The 17148-nt window shown below is 56.3% G+C and overlaps 1 protein-coding gene across 11 annotated transcripts in view; it reads left to right on the forward strand.

Annotated features, from left to right (window-relative positions):
• Window positions 1-17148, forward strand: part of WNK2 (WNK lysine deficient protein kinase 2) — a 110343-nt gene that overhangs the window by 30533 nt on the left and 62662 nt on the right. For all 11 annotated transcript variants that reach the window (XM_074330181.1, XM_074330182.1, XM_074330187.1 and 8 more), the window contains exons 3-9: window positions 1092-1264; window positions 1423-1643; window positions 3195-3352; window positions 5824-5912; window positions 7664-7883; window positions 13084-13366; window positions 16709-16911. In XM_074330181.1, coding sequence (XP_074186282.1) covers window positions 1092-1264; window positions 1423-1643; window positions 3195-3352; window positions 5824-5912; window positions 7664-7883; window positions 13084-13366; window positions 16709-16911 — 1347 coding nt within the window. The remainder of the gene's footprint in view (window positions 1-1091; window positions 1265-1422; window positions 1644-3194; window positions 3353-5823; window positions 5913-7663; window positions 7884-13083; window positions 13367-16708; window positions 16912-17148) is intronic.

The raw sequence follows: 17148 nt of genomic DNA on the forward strand, positions 1-17148 counted from the left end.
CTGGACCCACTTGTGCATGGACAGGCTGGAGGGTGGGGTAGGTGGGAGGGAGAATGTCTAAATGGGTACAGCCCCACTTCGGGTAGAGTTCCTTAACCAGATGACCTTGTCATGCTCCCGGCCCCCCCCCCCCCCCGGATTGGTTAGGGTCTGCCTTGATGTCCTTTAGGGTCTTTTGGAAGGACCCGAAGCCCTGTGTTTCCTTTCAGCTCTGATTTCCCCCTTATCTGTCCAGTTGCATCTCTGTCTTCCTGAACTGTTCAAAGCCCCCTCTTCCGTGTTCAGTTGTGTTTATGTTTCTCTTGGGGGGGGGCTCCTCCTGCTGGGAGGGCCAGGCGTGTGTTGCATGGGCTCTGTGGGTCATTGGACCAGGATGGAGGTGATACTGGGGGCCGTGTGCTCAGGTGTGGGGAGAAGGCCACCCTGGGGCCTTTGGAGTGAGGTTCGTCTGTGAGACGAGTGTTCGTGCTTTGTTCTGAGCGCTCTGTGGCGAGAATCTATGGGCAAGTTTTAGGCAGAGAAGGGCCAGGCTCCAGGCAGCTGGTGTGGACGAGGCGGGGGTGTGGGTGGTGGCAGATGCAGGTGGGGTCACTGCAGCCTGCGGGTCACGGTACTAGAGGGTGTTGAGATGTGCTGAGCGTGTTGGACGCAGGTTGCCCCGGGCCCGGGAGGTCTGTGTGCTGTATGCCCAGTACCGCTGCGGGCTGGCCTGGGTCTTTCTTCACTGCTCTCGGCTTGGAGCTCTCCTTGGCTTTCTGGTTCTCACCCTCATGGTCGTGAACGCATCCTGAAAGTTGCGTGTCAATTCTTTCCTGTAAGCTCACTCCGTCGGTGGACGTGTGGGGAGCAAAGGCGCAGGCATCTTTAGGAGGAAGCCTGTGAGCACGGAAGTGGGCTTCGCGGTGTCTCTGGCTTCTGGAGACCTTTTTCATGAGCTCCCCGTGCAGGGTGTGACTCCCCCGGGTTGGCCCTGCCCTCCGTCCTGCTCCCTGAGCAGAAGCAGCTGAGGGAGCCGCCTGTCTACGCCTGCCCAAGCTCACCTGGCTGGGGAAGGCTGTTCCAGTGTCCCTCTCAGCTGTGTGTCCCCGCAGGACCGGAAGCTCACCAAGCTGGAGCGGCAGCGGTTCAAGGAGGAGGCCGAGATGCTGAAGGGCCTGCAGCACCCCAACATTGTGCGCTTCTACGATTTCTGGGAGTCCAGCGCCAAGGGCAAGCGCTGCATCGTGCTGGTGACTGAGCTCATGACCTCGGGGACGCTGAAGACGTGAGCACACCACCTGCCTGGCTGGCGGGGGCCTCGGGGTGGCCCGGGCGTCCTGACTGGTGGGAGGCCTGCACCCCTCTCTCACATGCGTCCCCGTTTGAGTGGGGAGCCCTCCCCACACGAGTGGCCAGTGAGCTGCCCCCCCCCCCCCTTTGCAGGTACCTGAAGCGGTTCAAGGTGATGAAGCCCAAGGTGCTGCGCAGCTGGTGCCGGCAGATCCTGAAGGGGCTGCTGTTCCTGCACACCAGGACGCCCCCCATCATCCACCGGGACCTCAAGTGCGATAACATCTTCATCACCGGGCCCACCGGCTCCGTGAAGATTGGTGACCTGGGCCTGGCCACCCTCAAGAGAGCGTCCTTTGCCAAGAGCGTGATAGGTAAGCCTGCGTCTTTGCAGCCCTCCCCACCTCGGCCAGACTGCGGCCCTGCATTGGCCCCTGTGGGTCCCTGGCTGTGTGGTCAGCTGGTGAGGCTGGTCGGCCTGTGGGGCTGCAGGAAGGAGCCCAGATGACAGGCAGGCGGGCACTCTGCGGTGGGGAGGCGGCCCCGAGGCCTGAGACCTGGAGGGAGCCCTGGGATGTTTGGGCTGGAGCGAGCACGCTTTCGGGGGGGTCAGTAGGTCTGGGGCCGAGGGATTTGGTGTGGATGCCCGTTTACTGGCCATTTTTTCCTCTGTATTTCTTGTCCTCCTGAGAAATTACCCTGTAGCCTTTCTGGGTGGGGCCTTAGCCCATAGCTGCCATCCACAGCGTCTAGTGTCTGTATGCCGTCCTCAGGCAGGGTCCTGGCACACAGGGGGCCCTGTGTCCACAGGGTCCATGTCCCAGCTTTGCAAAGAGAGTGCTTGGAAGGGCTTCGGGGCAGCTGTTTATGGGGTTCAGGACATTGAGAAAGCCCCAGCGTGCTGCAGGGCCACGGCTTCAGGTGTGGCCCGGGAAGCTATCCCAGAGATGGCTGTGTAAACATTTCGATGACCCCCATCTGCTTTTTAACACAGTAGTTAGTTCATGCTAGTTTTCATCTGCTGTTGTAAAAAACTGGGACATTGTGAAAATCTTCCAAAGTCAACAGAGAAGTTAAAAGCAGCCTCACTGAAGCAGATGCCCCTGTTCCTTGTATTCAGCTCCACAGAAGCTCAGGTGGTCCTCTCTTCATAGGAGGATTGCGTGATTTTTAAAGCAAGAAGTTTGTTATAGAAACAGTAAAAAACCCAGACCAGTGTAATGAAAGGAAAAATCAGCCATAAGCCCACCGGCCAGACAAGTCATTTGGTCTGTGTTGTGGTTTGAATAGGTGAGGTCAGCGTGTACATGCATCTTATATTTTGTTTATTTTACTCAGCCGATCGTAGGTCTCCATGTCCTTACAAATTCAGGCTGAGCGTTATTTTAAAACCTTTTGTGCTTAGAACGCACGAGCAGTGCCCACCTTAATACCGCCCAGGTCGCTGTCAGGGGAAGTGCACCTGCCCGGCCACCCACCCCCGATGCCCCTGAGCGTCGTCTGTGCTGCCTCGTGCTCTGCTGTGTGCTGTGGCTGGCTGGGAGATTTGGGGCCTTTCTGGGTTTTTGCAGTTTAGGCAGTCCTGTGGTGACCACAGATTCTCATCTGTTCTGGGTGCTCCGGCCTGGGCGGGGAGCGTGTGCTGGCTGGGGCTCTGCCTCGGTGAAAGCCACCTTCAGCCTTTCAGGCACAGACCCTCCCCTGGGAAAGAACAGTCCCAGCTCTGTGGGCCGATCCAGCCCAGAATCAGGAGGAGGGTCCAGGTGGAATTGTCTGAAACTTGTCTGCGGGAAACTCCTGTTTGAATCAGGATTTCAGGACTGATGACGTGGCCTGTGGGTGGGGGAGGAGGCCGGGGGCTATGAGGGGTGCTGGGGGCTCCCCGGCCGCTGACCGCTGGCCCTGCGTCTTGCTCCCGGGCACAGGCACCCCTGAGTTCATGGCCCCCGAGATGTATGAGGAGCACTACGACGAGTCCGTGGATGTGTACGCGTTCGGGATGTGCATGCTGGAGATGGCCACCTCAGAGTACCCCTACTCGGAGTGCCAGAACGCGGCCCAGATCTACCGGAAGGTCACCTGCGTGAGTGCCGGCCGCTGCGCTCGCTGCGCGTCCCCGCGGGATTCCGTGTGCCTTTGTGACATCCTCACAGCGGCTGTGTGAGGATGGGGATGAGGCCATTTCACAGATGGAGAAATGGGGGTGGAAGCCACACAACAGTAATAATGTGGGTGTTAGGGCTGTGCCGGAGGTTGTCGTCCGGGCCTCCCAGTGCAGCAAGACTAGGGGCCCCACCAGGTGCCCAGGCCCCTGTCCTAAGAACCCCTCATCTGGGCCACTCAGGGGTCTGCTGGCTTTTCCGCTTTCCAGTATGTCCCCAGATTTGATCGGACAGGTCATCCTACCCTCCCTGTGTGGCTTTCCTGCTTGGGGGGGGGAACACAGACGGAGCATCCCAGGCAGGGCAGCAGGACTGTGGCTTTCCTGGGCCTCAGTCCGTTGCCACCTGTCTGTGCCTGCAGCCTGGCCCCACGGCCTCCATGTAGGGGCTATGTCACTATAGACCCTCATTACTTCTGCATGAGGAGCCTGGCTGTAGCCTCCCAGGGCACTGCCCTCGTCCCGCTCTCTTCCCTGAGCCCTCCCTCAGGGTCACAGCTTGTCTCTCTGCTTCGGTCCTTAGTTCTGAGTTAGCGGTCACTTGTGCCCTCTGAGCCCCTCCTGCGTGCCGCTGAGGCTGTGAGGTAGGAGTGCAGGGTCCTTGGCTGGTGGCACTTGTGGGTGTGGGTCAGAGACCCACAGAGAGGTGTGCAACGCCCAGTGATGCTGGCAGGAGAGAGCTGTGGACAGTGTCCTCCAGGGGGTTGGGAGACCTGAGGGACGTGCCAGTGCCGGGATACGGGAGGGCAGCCTGGAGACCCTCGTGCTGTCCATCTGCTGGTCTGGGGTGACGTGGACCGAGCCCTCCGGGTGTGCTCCTCAGCCACCCTGGTTCTCCTAGCAGCCCTACTGCCCTTTCTAGGCCCCAGGAAACACGACATGGTCGGGCTCCCAAGGCTCCTGTGTTGCCCATGCTCAGCCCCCCGGCCTCCCCGAGGAAACCAGAACAGGAGTGTGACCTGGTCCTCATGTGTCCTGTGTTCAGTGACCTTTGTGCTTCTGCTGGCCCCTCACTCACTGTGCACCCACATGCTCGCTGGTCCAGCCTGTGACCTAGGGTCTGGCTTTCTGCTGTCCTGACTGTTTCTGAGCCCAGATGTGTGAGCCCCTTCAGAACAGTGCCTTGATTTTCTGTTATGCTCTTCACTGGCTTCGGGGGCCTCAGTCTTTCAGAGATTTAAATGACAGTGTGTGTACACTTACCTGTGTTTATAGTTTCTCAGACCACCTGGCCCCACAGGCACTTGGCCCTTCCTCCTGGCATAATTAAACCTCTTTCTCTGGTGGCTTCAGTGGAAACGCATAGGGGTCTCACTCATCTCCAAGGGGAAACCCTCGGCCGCTTCTAAAGCCCAGGGTTCTGTCTCCTGCAGACTTTCTTGCACATCGGATATAACACTACCCCAGTGGTTATGGGCACAGGTCCTGGGGATTAGGAGTTTGGTGGGTACAGTGGGGCCACACCTGGGTTTGTGGGAGTTGCGGGGGTGGTCCTGTGTTCCCTGGTCTGTCCATGGACGGGCCTCCCCCTTCCTACCTCCCTCAATATGGGGAAATACATGGTTCTCGTTCTGTACATTAAAAAAGATATCAGGATAGGCCTTCGAAGGCAGAGTCTTGTTGAAGGAGGAAGAATGTGGATAGTTGAACCCTCAGTGTGTTTAAAGTGTTTAAAAACCAGGTGCCCCTCAGGCAACCCCCTCTTCCAGCAGATTACAAGTGAACTCTGTGGTCTGACCCTTGCTTCTCCTGGAATCCCTCTGTCTGCCAGTTCTGCTCCCCTCCTGCCATGACCACAGGGATGAGCAGTGGCCGCCCCCTGCTGGCACCTGCTAGGTCTCTGGTCAGTGTGGATGCTGGGCCACACGCTGACACCCCCAGCCTGAAAGTCAGCTGGCCTGGCCACTAGCTGCGGAACTGCATGGTGGAACTGCATGGCAGATCGTTTGCAAAACCTTCGAGCTACCAGGCCTTGAAAGTCAATCCCGCTGTGGCCACAGTGGGGCCAGAGGCTCTGGTGGCCCTTGGCCAGCAGCAGTGACCACAGATAGTACCCTCAGCACCCTTGAGCAGGGTGTGGTGAGAAAGGCTGGCCTTATGTGGGGGGCAGTTCCTCCTCCAGCCTCTGAGACCCTCTGGGTGGCACTGGAAGCCCTGGCCGGCTGGCTGTGGCCTCAGACGGTCCACTCTGCCCCACCCCAGCTCCTCCGTCAGCAGAGTGAGCATGTGTCCCTGAGTCGCTCTTCCCCAGACCTCACTACTACAGCCCACCTGTCCTCCAAATCTCTGCACTTCCTCCCTGTTCTTCTACAGGGGTTAGTGTGAGGTGGGCAGGAAACACCCCTTGGAGAGGTCACTTTTGTGTCAGATGACTCTGCTTATCTCATCTTCAGGGCATCAAGCCGGCCAGCTTTGAGAAAGTACACGATCCAGAAATCAAGGAGATTATTGGGGAATGTATCTGCAAAAATAAGGAAGAGAGGTGAGTTCCCGGCAGCACTGCATCTAGGCTGTTTCTCCTGCTGAATTCTTTCCAGCTGGCCTGCAAAGAGCTTTGGGAGATGGCTGCTTTAGGCCATGGGCGTCCTGGGTGCCAGCAAGCCCTCCGGGCAGTCCGTGGGCAGCCCCTGGAACACACTTCCAGATTTTGGGGACCGTCCTGGAGCCCCTTCTCTCTTTTGCTGGCTGCTTCTTGCCCACCCAGCCTGGAGCAGGCGGGCTCCTGGGGCCTCGCTCTGCCCCTTATTGCCTTTTGTCTGTGTTGTCCCTGGTGGGCCCATCTATCCCCCGGCCTGTAGGACATGCCTGTGCCTGGGCTCCTTGATTTGTCTCTTCCTGCCCTCCCCTCTCAACTCCAGGCTGCATGTTCATGCATCTATGTCTGACCCATCCCAAACCCCCTGCAGGTTATCATGTTCAAGTAAGAGATGCCACCAAAACCATCCCCCACCTCCTCAGCTGGTCAGCCAGGAAACTGGTTGTCTGTTCTGAGCGTTGCTCCCTCCTCCCTCTTTCCCCCCCACTTCCTCTCTTCTTTCTACCCCTGTCTTTCCTCTCTTGCCCATCCCCCACTCTCTCCTTTCCTCTTCCCCCTCTCCCCTCACTTTTTCCTCTCCCCCTCATGTGCCCTCCTGGCCTGTGCATACCCAGCATGTGACCACCCTGGGCACTGGCCCCAGAGGTGATCACTGTCCTTTCCCACAGCCATCATCTCGAAGGCAGGGGCCCTGTCCTGATCCCTGGGCCTTCTTTTCTGCCCCCTGCGGGTTTTATTCTTTAAGGAAAAATAAAACCCATGTTATATTTTTGGGTTATATTGTGGTTATATGGGTTATATTGTGAGATATAACCCATGTTAGAAAAGTACAAGAAAAACCACACAGAGCCAAAGAATCCGCAGAGTAAACCCTGCAAAACCACCTTGCAGTCCAGGACCTACAGAGAGCCCAGGGGCCATGACCTTGCCCCCCCACCCCCCTTCATCCCCTCTCCACCCTCAGGGGATCTCAACCAACCTCTGATCCTCCCTAGCGGCCATGACCTCAGCCCCTCTCCTGGGACCCTGTAGCGTTTGTCAACCTTGCTGAGGGTCACTTCATCTGGGTGTCCCCCCTTTCATTTTGAGGTAGCTGACCACAGGGGTTGGGCCACTAGCCTACGGTGACCACAGATTTGACCTTGGGAGGAAGCCAGGCCTGGGATAATGCATGGATCCCTTCGTGCTGGGGACGGGAGGGAGCTAAACTAGGGAGCTAAACTAGTGTTTGGCCTAGGTGGTTACCATGGCAACACCCAGTAGCCACACCTTCCCTGTCCTCAGGAGTTTCCCAAAATTCCCCTGAAAATGGGTCCAGTTCAGTCTTACCTGGAGCCAGGTATCTTTGTGACGGCTGAGCTCACCTGCCCCTCAGCAAGCCTATGTCTATACAGCAGAGTCAGGCTTGAAATTCTTTTCTGGATTCCCTGAGTCTCTCACCGTGGGCATGTTTTCTTTTTATAATCAGAGAAAAGTCTTAACTACTACCCAGTGATATGTGGCCGGGAGTATTTTTTTCCTCCCCTGGGAGTTAGGGAATGCACATGCAAACTGTTGTGTGCCCCCTGGAGGGCAAAGCCTGCCCGGCAGGTAGTACGTAGTCAGAGAACTTTCTAGAGGCAGCTGGGTGGCTCATGGCCCCAGCACCCCGTTCAGGGTTGCCCAGCAGGTGTGCCCCTCAGCCTCCCCCTCCCCAGGTATGAGATCAAGGACTTGCTCAGCCACGCTTTCTTCGCGGAGGACACGGGCGTGAGGGTGGAGCTGGCCGAGGAAGACCACGGCAGGAAGTCCACCATTGCCCTACGGCTCTGGGTCGAGGACCCCAAGAAACTGAAGGGCAAACCCAAGGACAATGGGGCCATAGAGTTCACTTTCGACCTGGAAAGGGAAACGCCCGACGACGTGGCTCAGGAGATGGTAATGTGATGCTCGCTTGCTGTGGGTGGTGGGTGGGCTGTGGCAAATCGTGACACGTGCCTTGAAAGCCTGTAGTTTCCAAAGATTAGAACAAAGTCAGAAAGGGTGCACGGTCCCAGCCAGAGGGCGGACTGGAGGAGGACCGTTCATCGGGTACGTCTGTGAAGGACAGCACATATGGGGGTCCCCGCGCCGCCTGGACGCTGGACACCCACTCAGGAACGAACAGTGCAGAGAGGGGCCCAGGGCCTGGTGTGGCAGGAAAGGCCCTTTCAGCCTGCTCCTTGCTGCCTTTGTGTAAATGTGGGCCTTTGAGTTTGCATCTGTTTCATTTTGGTTTTAAGGGGCCTTGTGGCCCAGAAGGCCCAGTGGAGCAGGAGTGTGGGGGTGTTCAGTGTGGCAGAGGGAGAAGGGGGCATGTGAGAAAGTGATGAGACACTGATTTTCACTGGAAACTGAGCAGAAGTAAAAACCAACTTGCTCATTGCAGGGAAACCAGCACTTGCTGTGCTGTTGTAACCATACGAAGTGCACGCCCCTTTCCCTCTCCTTCTAAATGAACGCTTTACTGAATATAGCACATCTATCAAAAGTGTGCGTAAGTCACAAGGGTACGGCCGCCATTCTCCACAACTGGACTCCCTGAACTTAAGAGTGGGAAGTGGACTGTGGTGTAGAGGGTGGGTGGGAGCGGCGGTGGGAGGCCGCCTGTGCAGGCTCTGTGGGCAGCACATCCACCTGCGGTTCTCCAGGCCCTGCTCAGAGCTCGAAGCGGAGGCTGGCTATACCATGTTGGTGTGGGAGCCTCATGGAGGGGCCCAGGCACATGGCGTGTGAGGCGTCCGGGGGGGCTACGTGTGGGTGGTGTAGCAGGTCCATGAGGGATGGAGCAGGAGTGCATGGCCACCATGCCCAGTGGCCTGTGCCCCCGCTGCACCGGGCACGTGCAGCTGGGTGTGGTGTTCCTGTGGATGGCCCAGAGCCCAGGTCAGGACCACCCCACACCTTCCCAGCTGCCAGCAACATCCTGGGGCCCAGAAACAGACACATATGCTGTAAGCGGGTTTAATGGGTCGCTAGCTCCCTGTGTCTGGGAGGCTCTCCCACGGACCTTGCCTGGTGCGCTGTCGAATTGCTGTGTATTTACTGGGAGTTGTGTTAAGATAATTACCAGCATGGTAGTCTTGTGAACGTAGCATCGCCCCTTCTCCTTGTGCTGTGACATCACTGTCTCTTTCCGCTTCCTGCTGAAATTTAAAGCACTAGTGTAAGTAATGAGCGACGGGGCGTGCAGGCCAATAGCCTGTGAGTCAAGGTTCCAGACAGCAGGTCATGTGCAGAATGTCCTGGGGGGGGCCTTTGGGGCTGGGGGGCCTGGCCAGCAGAGCATGCTGACCAGGTGGCAGTGGACGGGGACAGCCCTTGGGGCCGCCTGGGGGGGGTGCCCCTCTGGGATGCTGAGGTAGTGCCGCTGCAGCAGCTCCGGAAGCACAAGTAGTGCTTCCGTCGCCTGTGAGCGTCACCTGCTCTGCAGCTGTGAGGGCACTGGGGAGCCTTCCTGCCCCAGAAGGGATTCAGGCTTCAATGGGAGCCAAGCAGGGTCAAGTATGTAGTCCCAGGAGGACAACAGGGGCTTTGGCACAGAAGGGTTCCATGTGGTGGTGCTACTCAGCGCCATCTGTGCCTCAGCCACCTCTGGCTCAGGGTCTCGGATTCAGTCGCTTTCCTGGGTCCCGTCCCCCCCACCCCCCGCCAGAGGACTGATCTCAGTCTAGATGCCCAGCCCCTCCTGCCGCACAGCCGCCTTCCCCCAGGCACGTCCTCACCAGTCCTGGCACTTGGCTGCAGTGGTGGGCAGCCCCGTGCCCCCCACCCCCATCCTCTGTGCAGTGCAGTGCCCGTGCAGGAAGCACATGACCATGTTCAGGTAAAGAATAAAAATGAAACAACACGTCCCTACCACTCTGCTGAGGAAACAGAAATCCAGCGCCTCGGAGCCAGCTGCGCTGACCTGAAAGTGGCTGCGGTCCCCCAGAGGGGTCTTCATCGCACTGGCCACTGCTCCTGGCTCCTGGCTGGGCCCTGTGGTGGTGCGGGGTCCAGCGGACACCAGGGTCCAGGCCCTCCCTGGATCCTGGGAGCACAGTCCCCGGGCCCCTTCTGGGCCACCCCTGGGCCGGGACCCGGGACCCTGAGGAGGCCCCCCGGCTGCTCTGCAGGGTGGTCGCTTACCCACCGCGGTAAGTCAGCACACATACTTCTTCAAAACTTAAAGTAACAGAGACAACCATGAATGAAACACCAGTGTCAGTTGTCATAAACGGAAGGCCACTTCATAAACAAACTCAATGGGAGCACAGGGTGTCACCATACCATGGGTCTGGGGACCTGGTACGGTGTCTGGGCTGCCTTGTTCTCACGTAGTAGCTGACAGTGAGTGTTGGGTGTGGAAGATGTTGCAGAACTTCATGAGGCCGCCTGAGGGTGGGAGGGAGGCAGATGCGCAGCTTCTCTTCTGCCTCTAAATCCACATCTGAAGTCACCCCCTGCAGGACTTGGGGGTTGTAGGGAGCGTGTGTATGCGGGGATCAGGACATGGGGCCCGGGGGCTGAGGGAAGGGTGGGTTCTCTGGGGCCTGGGCTGCCTCTGATCTGGAGGTGTCCCCTCGGTGTGGGCCGTCAGGGGAGGGAAGAAGGACTGGGGCCCAGCCCCTGGGGTTCTTGAGTCCGAGGTGCCAGCCCTTCCCCTGTCCTCACAGTCTCCAGATAACGGGACATCCCAGTGTGGCCTAGAATTTGGCCAAATCCTTCCCTGTTTGGGAAAAAATAGAAGAAACACCTTGGAGAGGATTGCTGGGGGCATGGGGGGAGTCTGTGAAGATGGAGACAGAAGGAAAAATGGGTCATGGGCAAAAAATAGAAGCGGCAGGCAGGAGCATGTGTGAGTGGCCTCAGTCAGGTGGCTGCGTGGGCCCCGCTGGGCGGCAGGCAGGGCTGACCCCAGGCTCAGCCCCTCACTCACCCTGGCGACATGGGTGGCCTTGCTCACACCTCCGCCCTCCTGGGCTGAGCCTGTTGGGGCCTCGGTGTCAGCAGGGTTCATTCTGTCAGAGTTGTTTTCTGAAACGAGTTTTTGAACTAATTGCAAACTTACAGAAAAGTTGCAAATGTGTGACAAAGAACTGTTTTGAGTTGACATTGCAGCCTAATGCCCCGTGAACTCGAATATGAGGTGTCTGCTTCTCACAGATAAGGACTTTCCTATACAGCCGCCCAGGCAGTCAGAACTGGGGGGCACCCCAGCCCCACTCAGGGCCCCCAGTTGCCCAGTGGAGCCTTCACAAGAGCACAGAGCACAAGTAAGGGGCACGTCCGCTTCAGTAGTCCTGCCACCTTGCTCAGCTCCCTCTCGATCCATCAGTGCGTTTGCAGGAGTGCTGGGCGCACACCGACTCTCCAAGGGTGCTTTCTGTGATCGCGTGGTTGCTGGGTGCCTGCCGCAGTCATAATTAGGAGCTGTTTTGTGGGGAGGTACCTTGGAACTATGCAAATGTCCCAGTTTCACCAAATTTTCCACTTATTTCTATCTCTGCACTCATGGTAGGTTACAGGTGCCAGTGGTGATTTACCTGTCACTGTGCAGCAAATGACCCAAACCAGCACTGTTCATGTGACCTCCCCTGGTCTCCGAGGTCAGGAATTGGCAGTAGTGGCTTAGCAGGCACTTTGGACTCAGGGCCCTGCATGAGGTGCGGCCAGGGCTGACTGGGGCTGATGGTCGGCATCCACACTTACTCACCTGGCTGCTGGTGGGAGATTTAGTTTCCAGCCAGGTGGGTTGTTCCACAGGGGCACTCATGATGCAAGTGATCCACAGGAGGGAGAGACAGCAAGAGAGTGGTAGAGGCAGAGACTGAGTCAGATACCGAGGTGAAGACAGCAAGAGAGACAGAGAGGGGAGGGAGAGACGGAGAAGCAGACAGTGCGAAGACGTGTCCCCCTTTGTAGAACCTCATACTGGCAGTGCCACCACAGATCACTTGTGTTCCTCTTGTGTGCATTTGTGGATATGTTTTTCAAACCATCATGGTGTCACTGTGTATTTTGATGCTCAGAATGTTAGTTTGGCCAGTGGGTGGCCCTGGGTGCTGGCTTTCTCCCTCCGTGGCTGCCATTCTCCAAGCACATCCTCACACTGTGGCACAAGCTGACGTCCAGGCCCCTTTGTCCTCTCCCTGCGGACCTAAACCTGCTCTTGCGTGGGAGCCTGTGCTGTTAGCGGCGTGTCCCGGTTCTGCGTGTGCGTTTGGTCGTGGTTGCCCTCAGTGATCGGTTCAGAAGCACATCTGTGTATTGTGCACACGCTACGCCGTATGCGCACGCGTCTGTCAACATCTGCCTGTGTTTGTCCGTTGTGCATTGAAAGTTGCGAGTTCACACAGTGCCTGACCAGCACCACAAGATTCCTTCTCTGGTTTCTCACTTTGCATGTGGGGATGCCATGGTGACAGCGAGCAGCCTGGCTTCCTTCTGCTGTCTCGGGGCTTGGCCATGAACATCCTTGGAGAGAGCCGTGACGTTTCCTGGGGAGTCGGCTCCTTTACTCATGCTCCCAAATGCTCTGTTGGGTAAATCAGGTTCAGAATTTTGCCAGACACTGTTCATACCTTTTCAGTCTCAAGTTACAGAATGTGCTTCTTTCCCGGTCTCCCTGACTTCTAAGAGAAGGCCACGGACAGCAAGGGCTGTGATCCCTGTCCTTGTTGTCCCTGAGAACACAGACTGGGCCAGCACCTCCTTCCTACCCTTGGGCAGCCTGGCTGTGAGGCTCTGGGAAGCCCCCAGGGCCCAGCTGACGAGCTGCTCCAGGGTGAGAGGAAGATTAGGTCCCCTGTCCTTAACCCAGCCGATTGTTAAGAGCACCTGCCATGTCATCATTGTCCCAGGAGTTGTTCCAGGAGCTAGGTCAGTGCAGGTTTGGATGGTCACTCTCCCAGTGGATTTATAGTCGATGGCTGGAGGGATTTCCTTACGGGATGACGAAGGCATCCCTGAAGGACAAGGGTGAATATCCCCTGAGGAGGGGTCTTCAGCAGAGGTTGCAGGAGCCAGAGGTGCCAGTGCAGGCGGCAGGAGGGGCTCAGCAGTGGGACATGCAGGCGAGGGAGGTCCCAGTAATGACAGGTGACTCCCTTTACAGATTGAGTCGGGGTTCTTTCATGAGAGCGACGTGAAGATTGTGGCCAAATCCATCCGTGACCGCGTGGCCCTGATCCAGTGGCGGCGGGAAAGGATCCGGCCAGCGCTGCAGCCCCAGGAGCAGCGGGAGCCAGGCAGCCCCGACAAGGCCAGGGGCCCACACGCGCCCCTGCAAGTCCAGGTGACCTACCACGCACAGGCCGGGCTTCTGGAGCCCGAGGAGCCTGAGGCTGACCAGCACCACCTCCCCACCGCGCTGCCGGCCAGCGCCACCTCCCTGGCCTGTGAGTACCGCTCTCCCCCATGCCTGCCCCGGCTCACCCTGTAGGTGTGGGCCATTGGTGCGGGCAAGCCTTCTCAAGGAGGTTGTTGGGAGAGTCCCCAGTGTTACAGAGAGCAGACCAGAGGGGTTTAAGTCTTGCCCTTCAGGACAGGTGGGGACAAACGTGCAGGCAGACCCGGGACCTCCTGTGCCCCTCAGGACAGGTGGGGACAAACGTGCAGGCTGACCCGGGACCTCCTGTGCCCCTCAGGACAGGTGGGGACAAATGTGCAGGCAGACCTGGGACCTCCTGTGCCCCTCAGGACAGGTGGGGACAAACGTGCAGGCAGACCTGGGACTTCCTATGCTGCGAGCCAGCGGGATACAGTGGCTCAGTTGGCTACTCACCCGCGTGGAGGATATTAGTCTCAGCCACATGGCTGCCTGGGCTCAGTGTGGCCGCTGCACCCGTGAGAGAGTCTGTGCCAAGACACCTTTGTTCTGGGGCTGCCATTGGCTGCAGGTGGAGCAGTCATGCTGCTGCGACCTTTGTTTCCGGGAGTGTGCGTCCCCAAGATTATCTCCCTTGTAGTGCGGAACCTTTGGGCCTGTTGTCTGTTCCTGGGGGGGTTGCTGATGAGCAGTGGGATCGCTTTGTACCTGGCTTCATCTCAGAGCACCGGAAGTCAGAACCCAGTGTTGTCTGCAAGTCTAGCAGAAATGTGTCCTGCCTTTGCCCTCAGTGTCCCCAAATGCAGCTGTGAGCTGAGGACGGAGGCCGTGGCCTGTTCTGTCTGTCTGAGAAAAGTGTGCAGAGAGCTGAACAGCCTGCTGAAGCCACTGTTTCTGCTTGTTCACGTGGAAAGACGGAAATAGTTTAATTTGTTTAGTGGCACACCCTTCGTGTGTCATTAAAGTAGCTGAACGTCCTTCAGAGTTGGCTGTTCCATTTAAAAAGCAGTGGCTGGCTGTCACTTGGAGACGGTTTGCTTAGTGTTTACTTCCTTCCGATCTGCTCAAGTTTGCTTTGGAGAATAAAATTGCTGCATTATCGTGTTTCATTTTCTGATAAACCAAAAATACTGATTAAAGAGCATACGCTTTGTTTAGGAAAAAGCACTGCACACTTTTAAAATGTAATTGTTAGTCGAACAATTTCTAGGACAGGAATTAAAACATTTTTTGTTGTTGTTGCACTTTGGAGGGACAGTGTGGACCTAGAATAGGCCCTGCTGTGGTCAGAAGTCAGGATCCAGCTTTGACCCGTTGTGTAGACAGAACGGGCTCAACAGATGAGTTCAGTTTAGGGTGGTCATTCTGTCTGCAAACAGACCCCTTCCTTCCAGCTCAGAAGGATTCTGCATGCTTCATGCAGCGGCTACACTTCTCTGCCAGAGTGAATGTTTTATGGATAAAGTGTTTTTACCCATTTATTGTAATTTTTTAAAAATAAGTAACATTCGCGTCATATAAAATTCAAAAAGTGCAAGATGGTGAACAGCAAAAGTCAGTTACTATTCCTCTCTGGAGGCCACTGATGTTACCTGTCCCTTAATTGTACCTTTTTCCAGAGAGAGCCTACACATGATTGCTCACACACACGTGCACACATGCACTCCTGCCTCTGTGCCACAACCCAGCGCACGCTGTCACTCAGCACTTTGCTGGGTGCAGACACGAGGCCTGTGCGCAGCTGTCCTCTGGCTACAGTGCCCATGGATGGATGGCTCTGCTTCATGGAGGTAACCTGATGGGGATGCCAGGCCGCGCACGTCACAAGAGAAAGGACCTGACCTTAGGTAACAAGATTGGCACACACGCACGTTCATATGTTGGAAGGTCCAGCAAACATCACATTTTATGAGTCTCCATTACGTTTTCTGCTACGTAACTACCCACCACAATCCACATCAAGCTCAGTGAGGGGGCTTGGCCTAGCACCTGATGACTGCAAGAGAGTAATTTGTCAGTAGGTTTAAAAGCAATTTTTAAACCAATTTTTAATTATACAAATAATAAACATGTCAACTTAAATAATTTTAAATGTTACATGTACAGTTAGAATTGGTTTATGTGAAATTTGTCAGGTCTGTACCCATTCTCATGCATTCTCTCTCTCTGTTTTTGTGTCTGTGCTTCCGTCTTGTGCAAGCACACTTTCTATCTCTGTCTTCGTCTGTCTGTCTCTCTCCTCTCTCTGTCTTTACTTCTGTCTCCTCTTTCTCTGTCAGTGGAAATCACTACCAGACACCTCATTAAAAACCAGAGCCATTTGTCTAATTGGTTTTGCACAATCAAATCTCAGCATTCTTATGTCTTCCACGGTTAAAATAAGTTCTGATCAACCCTGGGGAAAAATTATTTTGATGCAAAGCTGACAAGATTTCCTTTTATTTTAGTTGTTTGAAGTTGCAAAGGGACATTATGTTGAGAATCTGAAATGTGGTTCCCTGTAGGAATAGCTTGGTGTTCATAGGTGACAAATCGTAATTTTTGTGTAGCTTTAGAATCTGGAAGCAGTAAACTAGAAGTGCCATTTCAAGTAGGTTTTTGTCACTCTTTACTCGCAGAACCACACAGGTGACCTGCCTTCCTTGGTACGTTTGTGCAGATGAGCTGTGTGCTGTGTGGGTCCTGTCCTGGGGGCCGCTTGCCACTGTGGCCACTTTCACTGGCCATTCTGGGCTAACTGGCTGAGGCCATGGGGCTTCTGGGTCCCCTCTCATGGCCTCTCTGCGGGATACGGGCCTTGTCAGCCCCATTTTTCAACCAAGTTAGACCTGGCATGTGATATGAGAGGCTGGGTTTGGACCCAGATCTCCCTGCTTCAGGCTCTTTGCCATGGTCAATAAAGGGGGTCAGGGTCCCCCCCGTGCCTCCATGTGATAACTGTTTCTTCCACATGACTGGAGCGCTTCCTAACTTGGACATCCCATTGGCCTCTCAAGATCCCTTGCTCCATTGACGAGTTGAATGAGGGTCACTGTCAAGTACAAGTTTGGTGCCACATGGGGTCCCCATCTAAGCCAGGGAAGCAGCTGTCCTGCCTATGAGGCCTGTGTGAGGTGCCCCCCTGGGGCCCGGGGTGACCTACAGTGGTGCCACACCCCTCCCCCACCAGGGTCATCTCTGGGTGGTACAGTTAGTGCCCATACTGCTCTGTAGTTGACTGTGTAAAATGACCCACATTCAGTACTTATGTGATCTGGAAACATAACCAAGTCTTTGTTTTGCAGAAGAAAACATACGGACGAGCCAAGCGTTCATGTGTGAGCCCACGTTTGCGTCCTCCGAGTCTTGTGTAGAATGCCGTGGGAGTGACGTTTGTGGTGCTCCCTCTGAGCTGTGCCTTTGTCTTCCCTAGCCGACAGCACGTTCGACAGCGGCCAGGGCTCTACCGTGTACTCGGACTCGCAGAGCAGCCAGCAGAGCGTGGTGCTAGGCTCGCTGGTGGATGCAGTGCCACCTACTGCCCAGAGTGTGTGCAGCCCCCCAGTGAGCGTGAGCGATGGGACCGCCTTGCCACGTAGCCTGCCCTCGCTGGGCGCCTACCAGCCTTCCGTCGCGGTGAGTCAGCTCAGCTCTTGCACCAGAGACCCTCGTGCAGTCTGTGATGGACTATCCAGGCTTTGCTGGCCTGTGGTCAGTTCCTGGCCATTCAAAAGCAGGCCCATGGGAGGCCCATCCTTGTCAGTAACTGCAGGGCTGCAGGCTGGCGCAGGCTGTGACCTACCCTGAGAGAGCTGCCTGGTGAGAAAACAAGCAGCCAGTGACACCCAGTGCTTGCAAAGCTGTGATGAGCTG

Source organism: Rhinolophus sinicus, linkage group LG04 (assembly GCF_036562045.2).
Source record: "Rhinolophus sinicus isolate RSC01 linkage group LG04, ASM3656204v1, whole genome shotgun sequence".
Lineage (NCBI taxonomy): Eukaryota > Metazoa > Chordata > Mammalia > Chiroptera > Rhinolophidae > Rhinolophus > Rhinolophus sinicus.